The sequence below is a fragment of the Salmo salar genome, chromosome 03, assembly GCF_965601325.2.
Source record: "Salmo salar chromosome 03, fSalSal1, whole genome shotgun sequence".
NCBI classification, from domain to species: Eukaryota; Metazoa; Chordata; class Actinopteri; order Salmoniformes; family Salmonidae; genus Salmo; species Salmo salar.
In genome coordinates this window covers 29,428,766-29,446,613 of record NC_138293.1, presented here as the reverse complement: position 1 = coordinate 29,446,613, position 17,848 = coordinate 29,428,766, and the positions used below count along the sequence as shown (strand labels likewise).

The 17,848-nt window shown below is 43.0% G+C and overlaps 1 protein-coding gene across 6 annotated transcripts in view; it reads right to left on the bottom strand.

The window, feature by feature from the left end:
• Window positions 1-17,622, bottom strand: part of LOC106599252 (histone-lysine N-methyltransferase 2C) — a 155,010-nt gene extending 137,388 nt beyond the window's left edge. For all 6 annotated transcript variants that reach the window (XM_014190382.3, XM_014190383.3, XM_014190384.3 and 3 more), the window contains exons 1-3: window positions 16,617-17,622; window positions 12,436-12,627; window positions 2,806-2,882 (exon numbers count right to left, since the gene is read on the bottom strand). In XM_014190382.3, coding sequence (XP_014045857.3) covers window positions 2,806-2,882; window positions 12,436-12,626 — 268 coding nt within the window. In that variant the 5' untranslated portion in view covers window position 12,627; window positions 16,617-17,622. The remainder of the gene's footprint in view (window positions 1-2,805; window positions 2,883-12,435; window positions 12,628-16,616) is intronic.
• Window positions 17,623-17,848: the final 226 nt, after the last annotated feature.

Genomic DNA, 17,848 nt, shown 5'->3' with positions numbered 1-17,848 from the left:
AGTGGTTTGGGGTTTTGGTTGAGTTTTGACATGTCTGTGGCTGGCCTGCACTTGTAGTTACATTGCATCTATTGGTGGTTTGTAGTTTTGATGAGCATTTAGCTAACATGTCAATGCCACTGGCAATTAGGGGTTAAATAGATGTATTTAGTCCCAAAGGTCAAAGGTCTTCTCCAAGGTATGTTCATTGTTTAGGTTTGAAGGTCAGCAATGTATTAATAACCTATTGAGACAATTACTATGGCAACAAGCATGAAAGGAAAGGTAATGTGACCCAAACACATGGTGTCATGAAAGGAGTCAGACAGACACAGGAAGGATTGGTACTAAAGGTCATGTCACGACCTCAGTGTTGACTTTTTCTGTTGTTGAACTCAGTTGTGCACACAACAAAGGGCCACGACTATTGCAAAGACACATTGCGAGTGAAGATCCTTTAGTTCCAACTGCCTGAAGAGAAAGCAGACAGTAATGCAGTCCGACTCCATTCACCAGAACACCCCTATTGGAGCTCTAGAAGCCAGCCGGTGAGATAAATAACAATCGTGATGGTGTAACTTGTTCATAAAAATTGGGAACGTCGACCAAAAAAAAAATCCATACCCATTGTTTAAGCAAGATAAAATAACATATCCCACTCCCAAATGCATGCACACACACCCTTTGAAACGCCTACAAGCTCTAGGGCTGAGAGAAGACAAATCACTCCCAACTATATAGCACCGTCCAACCACAGTGCATTTGGAAAGTATTCAGACCCCTTTTCCACATTTTGTGAAGTTACAGCCTTATTTTAAAATTGATTAAATTGTTTGTTCTTCATCAACCTACACACAATACCCCATAATGCAAGAAAAGTTTAGAAATTCTGCAAATGTATATATTAAAAAAATGATATATCACACTTACATAAGTATTCAGACCTTTTACTCAGTACTTTGTTGAAGCACCTTTGTCAGCGATTACAGCCTCGAGTCTTCTTGGGTATGTCAATACAAGCTTGGCACACCTGTATTTGGGGAGTTCTCCCATTCTTCTCTGCAGATCCTCTCAAGGTCTGTCAGGTTGGATGGGGATCCAGAGATCAGGTTGGATGGAGATCAGGTTGGATGGGGATCCAGAGATCAGGTTGGATGGGGATCCAGAGATCAGGTTGGATGGAGATCCAGAGATCAGTTTGGATGGAGATCCAGAGATCAGGTTGGATGGAGATTCAGAGATCTGAAAAAAACGTTTGAGTTCAAGTCCCGGCTTTGGCTGGGCCACTCAAGGACATTCAGAGACTTGTCCCAAAGCCACTCCTGCGTTGTCTTGGCTGTGTGCTTAGGGTTGCTGTCCTGTTGGAAGGTGAACCTTCGCCACAATCTGAGGTCCTGAGCGCTCTAGAGCAGGTTTTCATTAAGGATATCTGTACTTTGTTCCATTCAACTTTCCCTCGATCCTGACTAGTCTCCCAGTCCCTGCGACTGAAAAACATCCCCACAACATGCTGTCAACACGCTTCACCGTAGGGATGGTGCCTGGTTTCCTCCAGATGTGGCGCTTGGCATTCAGGCCAGAGAGTTCAAGCTTTGTTTCATCAGACCAGAGAATCTTGTTTCTCATAGTCAGAGACCTTTAGGTATCATTTGGCGAAGTCCAAGTGGGCTGTCATGTGCCTTTTACTGAGGAGTGGCTTCAGTCTGGCCACTCTACCATAAAGGCCTGATTGGTGGAGTGCTGCAGAGATGGTTGTCCTTCTGGAAGGTTCTCCCATCTCCACAAAGGAATTCTAGAGCTCGGTCAGAGTGACCATCGGGTTCTTGGTCACCTCCCTGACCAAGGCCCTTCTCCCCCGATTGCTCAGTTTGGCCAGTCTTGGCAGTTCCAAACTTCTTCCAATTAAGAATGATGGATGCCACTGTGTTCTTGGGGACCTTCAATGCTGCAGAAATGTGTTGGTATCCTTTCCCAGATCTGGGAAAAAAAATCCTTCAATCTCATTGCTTGGTTTTTGCTCTGACAACTATGGGACCTTATATAAACAGGTGTGTGCCTTTCCAAGTAGTTTCCAATCAGTTGAATTTACCACAGGTGGACTCCAAGTTGAAGAAACATCTCAAGGATGATCAAAGGGTCTGAATACTTATGTAAATAAGGTATCGTCATGATGGGGTATTGTGTGTAGATTTATGAGGGGATAAAAAAGAATCTAAATAAGGCTGTAACTTTACAAAACGTGGAAAAGGGAAGGGGTCTAAATACTTTTCAAATGCCCTGTACATAGATAGCCCAAGTCCATGACAGCTCTGAGCTGTATGGGAACTGGGGGCAGGTCACGTGATGTACACACATAGAGAAGCATCTAAATGGGCTGGGGGAAGAGTGATGGGATTTTGAAAAGCTTTTAGAGGGCATTAGCCTTGGGCTCCCTCCTGCTCTGCACCTCTCTATGCCAATCTCAGAGCAGGGAGAGAGAGAAGGGGGAGAGGAGAGAGAGGGGAAATCCAGAAAGGAGAGGGCAGAGGGAGGGAAAGCAAAGAGAGGGAGAGTCAGATATTCTCAAGAATTTTTGTGTCTCTGTGTCCAGTATGAAGAAAGTTACAGGCAGTTTTGCGAGCCAATGCTAACTAGCTTTGCAACAATGACTGGAAGTCTTCAGATATCTGCATGCTCTCATCCCTCCCTCTCCAGGATTGGGGGGGAACCACTCCACTGCCCCCTGAGAGCTCCTATGAGACAGGATGTGTCAGCTCTCAGCTCAGCTGGAGCTCAAAATAGACTATATAGGTCTCACATAGGAGAGGGAGAGGAAGACTGACTCACCTGTTGTGTCTGCCTCCGTCCCGTCCATGCTGCTGTCCTCCTCCTCCTCCACAACCGCTCTCCCTCTTGCACGCCCCCTGAGAGAGCGAGCGAGAAAGACAAGGATGCAAACTGGTGAGGGCCCAAAAAGGTGACAAAATGTTTGCACGTAAACTTGCAAAAAAATCTGTGTAAAATACAAGAAAATTTCCCTATTTTCAGAATACCAAAATTTGACTAACAATGTAATACCAGGCCAAGTGTCACGAATAGTATTGTGATAGCACAGCTGTGGTCAATGGAGCGAACTCTGACCTCACATTTTAGAGGCCCTTTTGGCTGCAGAGACAAAATATTGCTGTTTTAAAGCAAAACTCCTGCAATTCTACCCATTTTGCCATGGCTTATGCCATGTTCTTATGCTATCTGAGCGACTCATAACAAAATCAATGTGGGGCCCACGCCGTGACATCTTTCGGAATTTTAGATTCTCCCCGTCTAGTTTTTTATTAATTAGAGGAAACACTGTACTTTTCACAGTATAATGTAAAAAGCTGTACTACAGAAAATAGCTGACTTGCTCATATCCAAAGGCCGACCTGTGATTTGGCAGTTAGAATATTGAAAGGGATATGAATGCAAAATGATCTGCATGACAATGACGTGCATTTTGATTGTACAGTAAGAGGAAAACACACTAGGCCTATAGGAAACCATCTTTAGCCTACTCTTCAGACAACTTTACACACGCTTCCTTCCTTACACACACACACACACTTCTCTCTCTCACCCGCACACACTGTTCCCAAAAGTTAGCCACCAAAACAGAACGACAAACACCAGATGAATCTTAAAATTACATTGATTAGGCATATGCATCCTACCTTTGAAGCATCTGAGTAGGCCATCTTATCCCTCAATTTTTCTTGTGCCATCCAAATGTGTGCAGAGCCAAGGTGTACCATGTTACCTGGCTAGCTAGCTAACAACAATTCCCGGTAGACTGCAGTATTCCATGCATTTCTCTCTCCTGTACTTGACCCAAAGGACAAAGTACTCTGCTTGTATTTCGTAGGTTGGTTCGGGTTTGCACCTCGCGCCCTTCTTTCTGCCTCGCTTCATCTCGCCATCTTCATGTCCTCCAACATGACGACTTCCATCCGCGTGGAACTTCAGGTAACCCAGTATCGAGCCGCCGGTGCTGCCATGCTCCCTTCTTTCAGCACCTCTATACTCCTCTGTAAACTGGTCATCTCTGTATACCCGTCGCAAGACCCACTGGTTGATGCTTATTTATAAAACCCTCTAAGGCCTCACTCCCTCCTATCTGAGATATCTACTGCAGCCCTCATCCTCCACATACAACACCCGTTCTGCCAGTCACATTCTGTTAAAGGTCCCCAAAGCACACACATCCCTGGGTCACTCCTCTTTTCAGTTCGCTGCAATTTTATCTCAATCTCTTCATTCAAAGACTTTATCATGGACACTTACTGACAGTTGTGGCTGCTTTGCGTGATGTATTGTTGTCTCTACCTTCTTGCCCTTTGTGCTGTTGTCTGTGCCCAATAATGTTTGTACCATTATGCTACCATGTTGTGTTGCTACCATGCTGTGTTGTCATGTGTTGCTGTTGTTGTTGTTAGATAATCCAAGTTTATCATTTTAAAAGGCTAATTGATCATTAGAAAACCCTTTTGCAATTATGTTAGCACAGCTGAAAACTGGCTGAGAGATGCTGGACTGAGGGCTTGTAGGCCTGTTGAAAGGCAGGTCCTCACCAGACATCACCGGCAACAACGACGCCTATGGGCACAAACCCACCGTCGCTGGATCAGACAGGACTGGCAAAAAGTGCTCTTCACTGACGAGTTGCGGTTTTGTCTCACAAGGGGTGATGGTCGGATTCGCGTTTATCGTTGAAGGAATGAGCATTACACCGAGGCCTGTACTCTGGAGAGGGATGGATTTGGAGGTGGAGGGTCCGTCATGGTCTGGGGCGGTGTGTCACAGCATCATCGGACTGAGCTTGTTGTCATTGCAGGCAATCTCAACGCTGTGCGTTACAGGGAAGACATCCTCCTCCCTCATGTGGTACCCCTCCTGCAGACTCATGCTGACATGATCCTCCAGCATGACAATGCCACCAGCCATACTGCTCGTTCTGTGCGTGATTTCCTGCAAGACAGGAATGTCAGTGTTCTGCCATGGCCAGCGAAGAGCCCGGATCTCAATCCCAATGAGCACGTCTGGGACCTGTTGGATTGGAGGGTGAGGGCTAGGGCCATTCCCCCAGAAATGTTCGGGAACTTGCAGGTGCCTTGGTGGAAGAGTGGGGTAACATCTCGAGGAGATGCACTGCAGTACTTAATGCAGCTGGTGGCCACACCAGATACTGACTGTTACTTTTGATTTTGATCCCCCCTTTGTTCAGGGACACATTATTAAATTTATGTTAGTCACATGTCTGTGGAACTTGTTCAGTTTATGTCTCAGTTGTTGAATCTTGTTATGTTCATACAAATAGTTACACATGTTAATAAGTTTGCTGAAAATAAACGCAGTTGACAGTGAGGACGTTTCTTTTTTTGCTGAGATTGTATATCTCACACATACACACACAAATAAAATACTAGTGAATTTACATAGCGGACACTAGCTAAATGTTAACAAGCGCAAGCTAACATTAATTGCAAGGACAGGCAAACCCCCAACCTTCAAATCGGAGCAGCGCTACAATTAACAGTTGAGAAATAAAAATAGCTATTTTTAAAATCGTGGCTACGAGCACGTATATCCTACCAACGGGACATTAAAAACCGTAATAGCTCATGTTTCACCGAGTCGCGGCTGAACGACAACATGATTAATATACAGCTGGCGGGTTTTCAGCTTTTTCGGCAGGATAGAACAGCAGCCTCTAATAAAACAAGGGGCGGTGGCCTACGTATATTTATAAACAACAGCTGGTGCACAAAATCTAAGGAAGTCTCGAGGTTCTGCTCACCTGAGGTAGAGTATCTCATGCTAAGCTGTAGACCACACTATTTACCATCTTGCCAAAACTATAGTTTGTTAACAAGAAATTTGTGGAGTGGTTGAAAAACAAGTTTTAATGACTGCAACCTAAGTGTATGTAAACTACCGACTTCAACTGTAAGTAAGCATTTCACTGTAAAGTCTACACCTATTGTATTCGGCATATGTGACAAATACAATTTGATTTGATTGGAGAGAAGGCAGAGCGCACGTTAAGCTTTCCTGAATAGGCCTAATTGGGCCTGCTTGGGGGATGTGTGGCCACATTATTATAGGACGACTTGGGAAATTGATGATCCGCAAGAGAAAGCGCATCTCAGTATCAGAAATAAAAAGAGAGCCAGACTTGCCTGCCACTGACCCTTTCTAGACCTAATAAACTGTCGAGAGTAGACCCACAACTGAAAGGGCATTTGCGCAGTTATTCAAATAGCATTTTCACTGCAGCCTATTGTAGAATGTTGTACTCACTTGAAAACAATAATGCAATTATTCATTGCATTGTGGTGTTGTAGGCTAGCCTACGTAGGATGATTGTACTGTCCCTAAACAAGATCAATAGGGGAGCTTTTTGAGCAGCGTGCCTCACTGTTATTTCATGCGCAATGACACACCTGGCCTCTCCTCTGCCAATCAGCTAGACTCTACAAATATTATTTGTTCTTGTGGATTCATATTGAAAATTGGTGCAACTTTGAATGATTTTGTGTGTGGTATGATTGCTAGTTAGACGATTGCAGGTCTGGACAAACAGTAACGGTTAGCAGGCATAGGTGTGTTGTGACGGCTAACACAGCACCGATTGAAACGCTGCTCGTCCAATCAGCATCCAAACAACCAGTTTTATAAAAAGCATTATTTTGTAATGAGATTGTTTTTTGGAGCTGAGAGAAATGTTTGCCGTTTTAAAAGCTAGTATTCTGCAATTCTATGCATTTTGCCATGGCTAGTGTGATGTTATTAGTACCGATAAATTAATTTAGAATTTTCTATTCTCCCTGACTGTTAAGCTTTTATTTTGGTGATTGTGAATTCTCAAAGATTATATTTTTTAAAAAGGACTGCGTAAAGAACTGCAACCCTGATGGGTTCTTCACACAACAGTTTCCTGTGTGTATCAAGAATGCTCCACCACCCAAAGGACATCCAGCCAACGTGACACAACTGTGGGAAGCATTGGAGTCAACATGGGCCAGCATCCCTGTGGAATGCTTTACACCTTGTAGAGTCCCTGCCCCGACGAATTCAGGCTGTTCTGAGGGCAAAAGGGGAGGGTGCAACTCAATATTAGGAAGGTGGTCCAAAAGTTTGGTATATGCAAAGGTCAGTTATCGTTTGTACATACTTCACATCTGGTTTTAGTCATTTATGTTAGCACTGAAAGCATTTATTTTTTATTTTTTTTACACTGTTTGGACTTGGGCAACCCGAAAAAAACGTTTCGGCAGCCCGCCCAAGGATTACAACGGCAGAAAAAAAACCATGACTGATTCTTAAAAGGGAGGCACTGAGGCCGCTGGGCAAGGAAAGGCGAAGTAGGAGGAGTGGTGCGGTAGAGTGTGGGTGCAAGCTGCTGGTAACGTGGTGGGCAACGGGAGAGGGCAAGAATTAGGAGCATGATTCTCCCTCCCTGCTTTCAATGAGCTTGAATGTACAAACATCAACATCAGACAGAAACCTGGTAAACATTTATTATAAACTGAGTGGTTCGAGCCCTGAATGCTGATTGGCTGACAGCCGTGGTATATCAGACCGTATACCACAGGTATGACAAAACATTTATTTTTACATTGGTAACCAGTTTATAATAGAAACAAGACAGCAAGGGTTTTTGAGATGTGGCCATATACCACATCTCGGGCCTTATTGCTTAAATATAGATTGATAGTAGCTAGCGAGATCATCCAAACAAGAACTGTGAGGTAAATCTGTTATTGAGAATGCCTAGGACTGGGATATCTTCTTTCCAACTAAATTCTCCCATCATAGATCAAACCAGGGAAGCATATGAGAACCAAAGCCAAGCCCATTACTCTCAGTCCCAAATGGTATGACACAATTATTATGGCCTAATCGAAATGTAACTGCTGAACATAAGCAAGCCACATTTTAACCCAATGGGAGAATACATCACGTAAAAACAAGCCAGTGATTTATAACACGACTAAACACAAACATGTGTTGATCAATCTGGATGATGAGAGGTGTAATATGGCCAGAGGTTGTGCTTCAGACAGACAAGCTGCAAATGAACAGAAAGGCCATATTGCTTCAGCTACTTAGTACAATCAGAAGGAGGACATTGAACCCGTCAGTTTTATTCTTATTGTCCATCCCTGTATTTTTGTGAAGTGTATATGGGACTAGAGACCTAGACTAGCACCCAAAACATGTATTTGGATAATATATTCACTTAATCAGGTTAAAATCATTAGGCTACCACCTCCTAAACAAGCTGGTGGTCAATGACTCTTGTCCAACTACCAGTGGAAGGCGGACGGAAGAAGTTTCGGCATTTTATGCTCTGATTTGTGATCTTCTCACGATAGATGGAATTTGGCCCTACTCAGATCACACTCGACCTCCTGTTGAGTGGCTCAAGAGACTTTACTACACGTCTCACACCATCACTAGCCTACCCCACCCTTCACCTCTCACACCATCACTAGCCTACCCCACCCTTCACCTCTCACACCATCACTAGCCTACCCCACCCTTCACCTCTCACACCATCACTAGCCTACCCCACCCTTCACCTCTCACACCATCACTAGCCTACCCCACCCTTCACCTCTCACACCATCACTAGCCTACCCCACCCTTCACCTTTCATACCATCACTAGCCTACCCCACCCTTCACCTCTCACACCATCACTAGCCAGCCCCACCCTTCACCTCTCACACCATCACTAGCCTACCCCACCTTTCACCTCTCACACCATCACTAGCCTACCCCACCCTTCACACCATCACGAGCCTACCCCACCCTTCACACAATCACTAGCCTACCCCACCCTTCACACCATCACTAGCCTACCCCACCCTTCACACCATCACTAGCCTACCCCACCCTTCACACCATCACTAGCCTACCCCACCCTTCACCTCTAGGCTACGTCTCCTTTGATGATGATGATGGCAACTTATCTGTAAGTGACACTAGGGCAGAGTTAAAGACACATAGATAGTTGCTACAGTCAAAACTCAGACCTGCAAACAAGGTGATGTTACCTTTTCCTCTTTTTATTGAAATGAACAGTCTGCAGAGCAAAGTTAACAAACACATCGATGGAGAGTGCATAAACAGCACACACACACACAGATCTGTCAGTGTCAGGATCCTCCAGTAGGAGTTCTGTCTTAACCCAATCTGAGGGCCATGTCGAGGCGATAATTGTCATGGATACAAATTAAACAGCACCACGTGCAGTGAGCCCACTAAGTGGGAAGAGCAAACAGAGTCTAAATGAGAGCAGCCAGCATTTTGCGGGGGTAGTGGGGAGGATGCAGGGGGACGGGGTAATTTTCGATGCCACTGGAGAAAGAAAACACAAATCAGACAGTTTGCCAAGTCAACTCCTCCCTCCAAATGACTTCCCACTCCAGATAAGAAGCAACAAGATGGAAACCTAAATGTCACAGTTCAAGCCTCTGCATTGGGCAGGAAACAGTGAAGCAAAAAAAACAGCCATACTAACTGAAAGTACCAAATCAATAAATGATTAGTGAAGTAGACACTAGATAGCCCTGATCTTTATTTCTGTAATGAGGCATAGTCACGGCAACACGTATTTAAGAGTCCATAAGGCCCAAAATAAGCCCAGCTCTAACAGTGACAAGAGCTCCATAATGTTGTAACCCACGACCTCAAAGCCCAGGAGCATCCCTGTGATGACGGCACGGGGGTGTAGAGCAGACAGACACCAGGATAAATGTAAAAAATGCATCGCTGTTCCCAGACATCTCCAGCTCCTCTCTCCCTCTGTCACTGTGCGATAGGAGAGAGGCCGTAAGGGGCTTCTCTGGTGCCCAACGTCTACAGCAGATAGATACGTCTGTTTGAGTAACGATAGATAAGTCTGTTCGAGTAGAGTCCATCTGACGTAAATGAATGTCAGATATCAGCCATATTCAGAAGATTGGTAGTACATACACACGAGCCATGAAGTCAACCTGTATTAAGTTGATGATGCATCTGATCTGACCTACCTTCACTGGCATGGAATATCACCTTCTCCACAGTTACCAGGGCTGTCTGATTATTCACCAAGGCATTCATGATAAATACACTTATTTACACTTAATATCTGACATTTAGGTCTAGTACAGACGCAACTGTATACCGTCATAACCCTGTCTGTGACCTTCCTAGCGTGCTGTGCCTATAGCGCAGTGTCCTTATGCTCTCATGTAGCCTTCGAAGTGTAGTCTTTTCTTTTGCCTTTTCTTGAAATGGCAAAAAACCCTAAAGGTCTGGAACATCCAACTCCCCAACTTCTCCCCATGATCCCACCATCAGGAGAGAGAGAAAAAAGAGAAGGAGGGTGAAAATAATGCTGTGGTAAGTAGTTCCAGCTCTCAGGGAGCCGACCAGAAAACCTGGAACAGACTTCCCTATTCTGGACTGGAGTGGTGGATGACTGGGTGACTCAACGCAGTATCCAATCAGTCAACAAAATAGCTAACTTCTAAGAGAAGCCCATTGTGTCCTATTTATATCAAAATAGTGCCCAGTTGATACATGCTGCAAAGACAAAACAGTATCACTAGCTCTAGACTACATTTGTTCATTCTCCTGATATGAACACTTCAAATCTTACTCTTCCTGCATAAACAACATACCGGTATTGAGTCATCTGAGATATATACCGCAAGCTTCCCCTCCCCCTCGATGAAAGGTGCTGCCTGAGATGCAAGTATCGGTAATAATGCATACTTCCCTCCACCGTCCCATGGGTCTTTAGCATTATCACTGCCAAGAGTGTCCCAGAAAACGGATGCACTGTCTCTCACACAAACCCAACTGACCATAATAACACACTGATAACCTGACCAGCCGTCCAGCGCTTGATTCTGGAACCAGGGAGACCTTGGAAAGAACCAAGTGAGGTCGTCAGCGCATGCTGGGAAATACAACCCAACCATATAGCAGGCATAGGCTATGTATTCCTTGGATCACTTGCATGCTGTAAATAATGGGGCAAATGACATGTAGGCCTACACCCATGCTTTGCCACTCCCACCAACCAACCTATCAGCTAATGCGACCTGTCTCGGCTGTCCTTATAGCCATGGCATAAACATATCATTAGGATGATTGATTGATAATAGATTGCTCACACACTCCATCTCCTCGATATCCTAATATGGTGACCCCAGATGAAATTAGTCAGAGTTAGATAAATTGTAGGCATCATATTACACAGCTCGGCTCTCTGAGCTGCATTATGTGTTGCCATGGATATAACAAATGAGGCAGGTTGGTACTGCTGCATTCAATAAAACCGTGGAAAGGGTTTGTGCTTGAGTTACCTGTATTTATACATTTGTTTAGCCCCCTATGCATAGAGTAGCTCTGGATAACGGTCTGCAAAATTAGATCTTTGCCTGATGAACAGCTTTGGATAGTATCTGTGTAATGTTTAAACACATTTTGGGGAAGGGGAATAGAACCCCACAGTATGAGTCATAACACCCAGAAAACCTAGCGGTTAAACAGGGAAATGGTTCCAATCGTCTTTCTACCATTCATTTTTCCCATAGGGGATTTTAGAAACACTTACAATAAGGCCTGTGTTTCGTGTAGGCTTACACTGGCATAACATTTTGATAACAGTGTAAATCTCTCTAGGACAAGGTAACTTTGATCAATATATTCGCCTGTATTTACACCCCAAAAATGAAAGCCATATTAGAAGCTAATTAGCATATCATAAAGAACCACAAATACTATGATATGGGTGAGACTGCCGAATCAAGGGAAAGGTAAGAATCTTTGGATTAACTATCGAAATGTTAATTAAAATGTAGTAATGAATAAATTGGCTACATTTCTTTAAATTGACAATTCTGTGAACTGTCTTGTTTAAGTTTTAAATTGACACAATACCTGTTAGCAAAGGGTTCAGCTGGAGATGACATGCAGGAGCTTGCAGGGATTTGGAGATTTACATGGCGTCTAATTTGATGCTAATTACCATTTTCAAATCTGAGAGTAAATAGAGACGAATATATTGATAAAAGTGTCACCTTGTCCGAGAGACATTTACATGGTTATCAAAAAGTTACGACATGGTAAGCCTACACGAAACACAGCCCTTATTTTAAGTATTTCTAAAATCCCATATGGGGAAAAAGTAATGGTAGGGGAAAAGTAATGGTGGAAAAACAATTGGAACCATTTCCGTTTGGCCGCTAGGTTTTATGGGTATTATGACACCTCCACTGTGGGGCTCTATAGCCACTTGAATAGCTTCCAGTTCTAACACCACAAACAAAACGCAGACTAAGTTCACAGAAGAATGACTTAGTGTTTGTGATGACTCAGGCAAGTCTATGTGCACTGTAAATTACCAATAGAATTGTGAAGATATGGAGGATAAACAACATACTTCTTCCTGGTCTTGGATGTGGGTGGCGCCTGGGGTGCAATGGTGGTGGTTGTGGCAGCATCCTTGCGCGGCCTGCCCCTGGGGCGCTTGTCTGTCTGGGCAGGGCTTCCTGTGGACGTGGCCCCTGCACTGCCGGAGGGCAGCGAGGGTCCCTGGTCAGAGGGCTCCACAGTCTTATCCTCTGATGACATTCTTCTCGAAGGGAGGGAGAGAGAGGCATCAGTGCACAATCATGCCTGTTTGAATATGTGGTTTGGTTACTTGACGTACTTTGGAACCTGTGTATGAATAAGATGTGCCGCTCTCCAGGACTAGTTATCACATTGCCCTGATCAAATGTTGAATCTATTCTACACAATTGATTATTAAAAAAAAGGGGCAATCTGCAGATGCTACATCCATTTTTAGACATAAATGAATGTACCCATTGATTCTTGAAGAACAGAACTTAAATGCCTCAACTGTCGTACCCCATCAGAACCCAAAATATATGCTTATTTTACTCCAATGTTTGTAAACAAAGTACACTGAACAAAAATATAAAACGCACCATGTAGTGTTGGTCCCATGTTTCATGAGCTGAAATAAAAAAATCCATACGCACAAAAAGCATATTTCTCAAATGTTGTGCACAAATTTGTTTACATCCGTTAGTGATCATTCATATTTTGCCAAGATAACCCATCCACCTGACAGGTGAAGCATATCAAGAAGCTGATTAAAAAGCACAAATCATTACACAGAAGCACGTTGTGGTGGGGACAAAGTCACTAAAACGTGCCGTTTTGTCACAACACAATGCCACAGATAACTCAAGTTGAGGTAGCGTGCAATTGGCATGCTGACTGCAGGAATATCCACCAGAGCTGTTGCCAGAGAATTCAATGTTAATTTCTCTACCGTAAGCCACCTCCAATGTCGTTTTAGAGAATTTGGCAGTACGTCCAACTGGCCTCACAACCGCAGACCACGTGTATGGCGTTGTGTGCGCGAACAGTTTGCTAATGTCAACGCTGTGAACAGAGTGTCCCATGGTGGCAGTGGGATTACAATATGGATAGGCATAGCTACGGACAACGAGCACAGTTGCATTTTATTGATGCCAACTTGAATGCACAGAAATACCGTGACGAGATCCTGAGGCCCATTGCCGTGCCATTCATCAGTCGCCATCACCTCATATTTCAGCATAACGCATGGCCCCATGTCGCATGGATCTGTACATAATTCCTGGAAGCTGAAAATGTTCTTCCCTGGCATGCATAATCACCAGACATGTCACGCATTGAGCATGTTAGGAATGCTCTGGATGCTCGTGTTCCAGTTCCCAACAACTTCGCACAGCCATTGAAAAGGAGTGGGACAACATTCCACAATCAACATCCTGATCAACTCTATAAGAAGGAGATGAGGACTGGTTCTGATCCACACCCCTACTTTTTTTTTATGATGCATATCTGTATTCCCAATCATGTGAAATCCATGGACTGATTTCCTTATATTAACTATAATTCAGTAAAATCTTTAAAATTGTTGCGTTTATATTTTTCTTCAGTATAAATGTAAACACTATAGTATCAAAACAGTCAAAACACATTTTTTGTCAGTCAGTTCTGGCATCCATAGCTCTCTTTGAATTTGAAAGAATTTACTTTTCTTCAGGCCCATCCCTCAGCTTATTACCAAAATAGGGGTGGCATATCTTTTTCCAGATATGATACTCTTGAGGAAATGCCTAAAACTTACCTCTGACCTTTCTAGGTGTCCTTCAAAATCACTTATCAGCTGAAGCAATGTTCAACCTATTCATTAGTGTTATCAATGTAAGAGTTCACATACCTACTCTCTCCTTTCCTGAGCTACCTACCACCACACTGTGACCTCATGTCTCTGTCTGGATGATCGTTCGTCCTTCGATGCCTCGCTTATGTTCTTGCATTCCTCTCCTATCAGCCTCCGAAGTTGCCTCTACTTACCACTGAAATAAGCCTGCTCTATTTGTTTGTTCCACAGTGGATTAATTAGTTTGTTCCACTGTGGTTCTCTGTTCAGTATCATATTGTAACAGCATGAGAGGACACACTGTAAACCAGTAGGCATATTTGTTTTATTATGACAAACACTGAGAACAAAAAGTCATAAGTGTATTGACTTTTCAGCTCAGCCTGACTGTCTGTTGAAGATGATGTCATCCCGATCTTTTAAAGGGCTTGTCTGACACCCTGTTCTCTCAGACAGTTGAGGGACACTGCCAATGGGAGAATCTCTTCCGGCACACTGTCTCTTCCTGGAACTAGCCTACTACACCGGATCCATGGTTGACTAGACAGGATGCAGCTAATGCCAGAAGTGCCTTATTTGACATTATCTGCATTCCTGCTAGCCATGACCAGGATCCATCCCTCCACTGCACCGTATACAGCATCGTGTCATCAGGGAAACCTTGCACTGATTTTGAGATTGAGATCAACTAGCTACCTGTGTGAGAGCTGAATCTTTTCCAAAACCAGCTTGATGTTATTCTGTGACTGAGCCTATATTTGACCTCTTGTGGCATCCAATGCAGTTTTTGTGTGGGAAGTTCAGCTAAGACTAGATGTAGTCAATGGGAGAGAAAAAAAACAAATGACACAGTATCAACAAGTTGAGCTTGGGGTTGTTCCAAATCGTGTAGGTTGCTGCAAAATATGTAGACCCTAGATGAGCCCCCTGATTGGATGGTCTTTGGTAAGCCAATTTCCTAACATCGATATTCCATTCTTCCCAAAGGTAATCACAGCAGCCCTTAATGTGGTCTTTGTCATACACAAACAAGTAGGCTGATACATTCTGTGCCCTTGCCTGCCTATAGAGCAATAGGCTTGACAGCAAGTTTGAACAAGTACACAGTTACAAACATAACAAATAGGTAAAGTATGGATTCTGGAAAGACAAAGATTCACTATAGCCCTACTCAGCCTATGACCATAAGGAGGAGGCACAAGTGGGTGGCCAAAAGCTGGGGCGTGAAGTAGATCAATGACTGGATAAAAAAAGTGGAATAAAATAAAGTGTAGTGACCAATTATAGTAAACAGACTAAATATGTAGACTTTAAAGTGAATCTTAATGTTGCATATTAGTTTCTACAGAGATAACTACATTAGCATGGAAGAACATTGGTTTCATAAGGCAGTGGGCACAGTTGGGTACCCCCAGACACACTGGGCTAGCTAGCTACCTTTGTTAAACTAGCGTACAGCACAAAGCAACTGCATGCTCAAGTCAGCCAAAACAAGCTAACTAGCTAGCCATCCTAGGTTCTTTGTAGTCTTTGTTTGGCTATTGCATGGCATTGCAAATGAGTAACAATATGATGTGCCTACTAATAGACTAGTGATATCCCACTTTGCGGGATACAGAGATATAGGATGATGATCAAGGTATTTGATAAATGATAAATGGGATGCAACTGCCTATATTGCCAGCCAAAGTAACTGAATGACTAGTTAGCTAGTAACGGTAGGTAGCTACCATTAGCTAACTTAGCTGAGCCATTGAACATGTGAGTTAGCGTTAGTCAACATCTACATAGTGTTGATATGCAAGGCTGCCTGATAGTTTTAACAATTAGTTAACATTACAACTTCAAAGTCAAGTCACTTTAGAAGTCATGCATGATTCCACAGCTACCTACCCGGTAGCTAACGTTAGCTAACTAGCATGTGGATAAAAGGTTTTGGCTAGCAAATCAACTAGCTAGAGCTAACTCGCTACATTTCCCAAATACAGAAGTTTGCCAACTATGTAGATAGCTATCTAGTTTAGTTAGCATTATGTTTGGTATGAGACGACCTCCAACATAAATATACTGAGATCAAAACGAGCGTAGCTAACTTAGCTGGTCAACTTCTAGTTTACTGTTAGCTAACAGGTTCGCTAGCTACATAACATTACAGTATACAGAATCAACAGCGGTGATTCAAAGCACACGTTAGCCTTGCATTTATCCACAACTGAAGCGTTCACGTGTCTAAATGTATTTTCTAGCAGAAAATATGTCTAGTTTGGCTGATTCGCTGGGTCGAACGTTCGGACCAAACAAGGCGGCGAAAAAAACACTAGGCTCGAACGGCCGCTGCAAATCCGAAAATGATGTAGCAAGCTAGCGAGTACATGAAATAGCTAGCTAAAATAACTTACCTTTAAAATTATGAATAGTAGGTTATCTTCTTCATGTCCAAAATTGTAAGAGATATATAGTTATATCACTTTGTAGTGTATTTGTGAGGAATAATGATATCGCCAACTGTCACTCAGCTAGTTAACGTTAGATAAGTTAGCTAGCTCAGTCTTCTGTTCTGTACGATAAGTGGCTAACTAGCTAGGTGGCCACGCCAATGTTAGCTACGAAAGCAATACCACCGCTGTTAAAAAAAGCATGAACGCATAAACCAATAATCCGATGTTTAACATCACCCATTTGAAAAAAGGATGCAAAATGTAAATCCAGTAGAGATCAGCTTCATTGCAAATGCATGATGGATCACTTTCTTTTCTCCAAATGACAGCTGTCGCACAAATAAAATGTTCAGCTAACTGCCACACTTAATCCTTTACTATTATTATAGGGGGAAGATGTAGCCAATATCCATAATCCAAAACAGGAACAAATTCCAAGTAGTCTTCTTCAAGAAAATTTCACAAAATCTTCACAAGAAAGCCAATGCTTTGGACAAAAATAAACGATGCAATGGCTAGTTCCTCGAGCTAGCTTGCTGGCTGACGAGCGTTCGCTTTGCTTGCCAACTGGTTCTATTTTCTTCAGCCGCGACAGAAAGCAAGATGCCTTAGCTGGCGTAGCTGACTAGCCGGAAAGACTAACATGAGTGTTCAGCAAAACATAAAAACACATTTTTTTTTTACACTAGCTATGTCAGAAAACACGAAATGGCGAGTTCTACCTGGTCAAAAAAATTTAAGTTGTATCGTACTCTTTACGGTGGCCATGTTTAAGTGACACCAAATAATAACTCCCGACTGTAGGACTCCCAAAAATATAGGTCGAAAATATCGCTGCATAAATCGAAGAGATACACTTGGAGATGTAATAGTTTATAATAATATTTTACTATTTTCACTTGTATTATAAATCAAAACCGCAAATTAGGTTAAATGCAATATCCATAGGTTTATAAAACAATTTCTTGAAAATACTCCCTGACCCTGCGGAAGAATATGGGCATTTAATAAATACGGTAAAGTGTATCGGTTACTTCTAAAATGTGGTACTCTGATCATATCCAGATGGAACGGACTGCAGTAGGTCTTGTGATTTAAAGGGCAATTCCGCCACTTTTCAGCCTAATATTAATCATCTCATAAGTCGTTTTTTGGGGGTATTTGTACTTTAATTTAATATTTATATTTTTGCC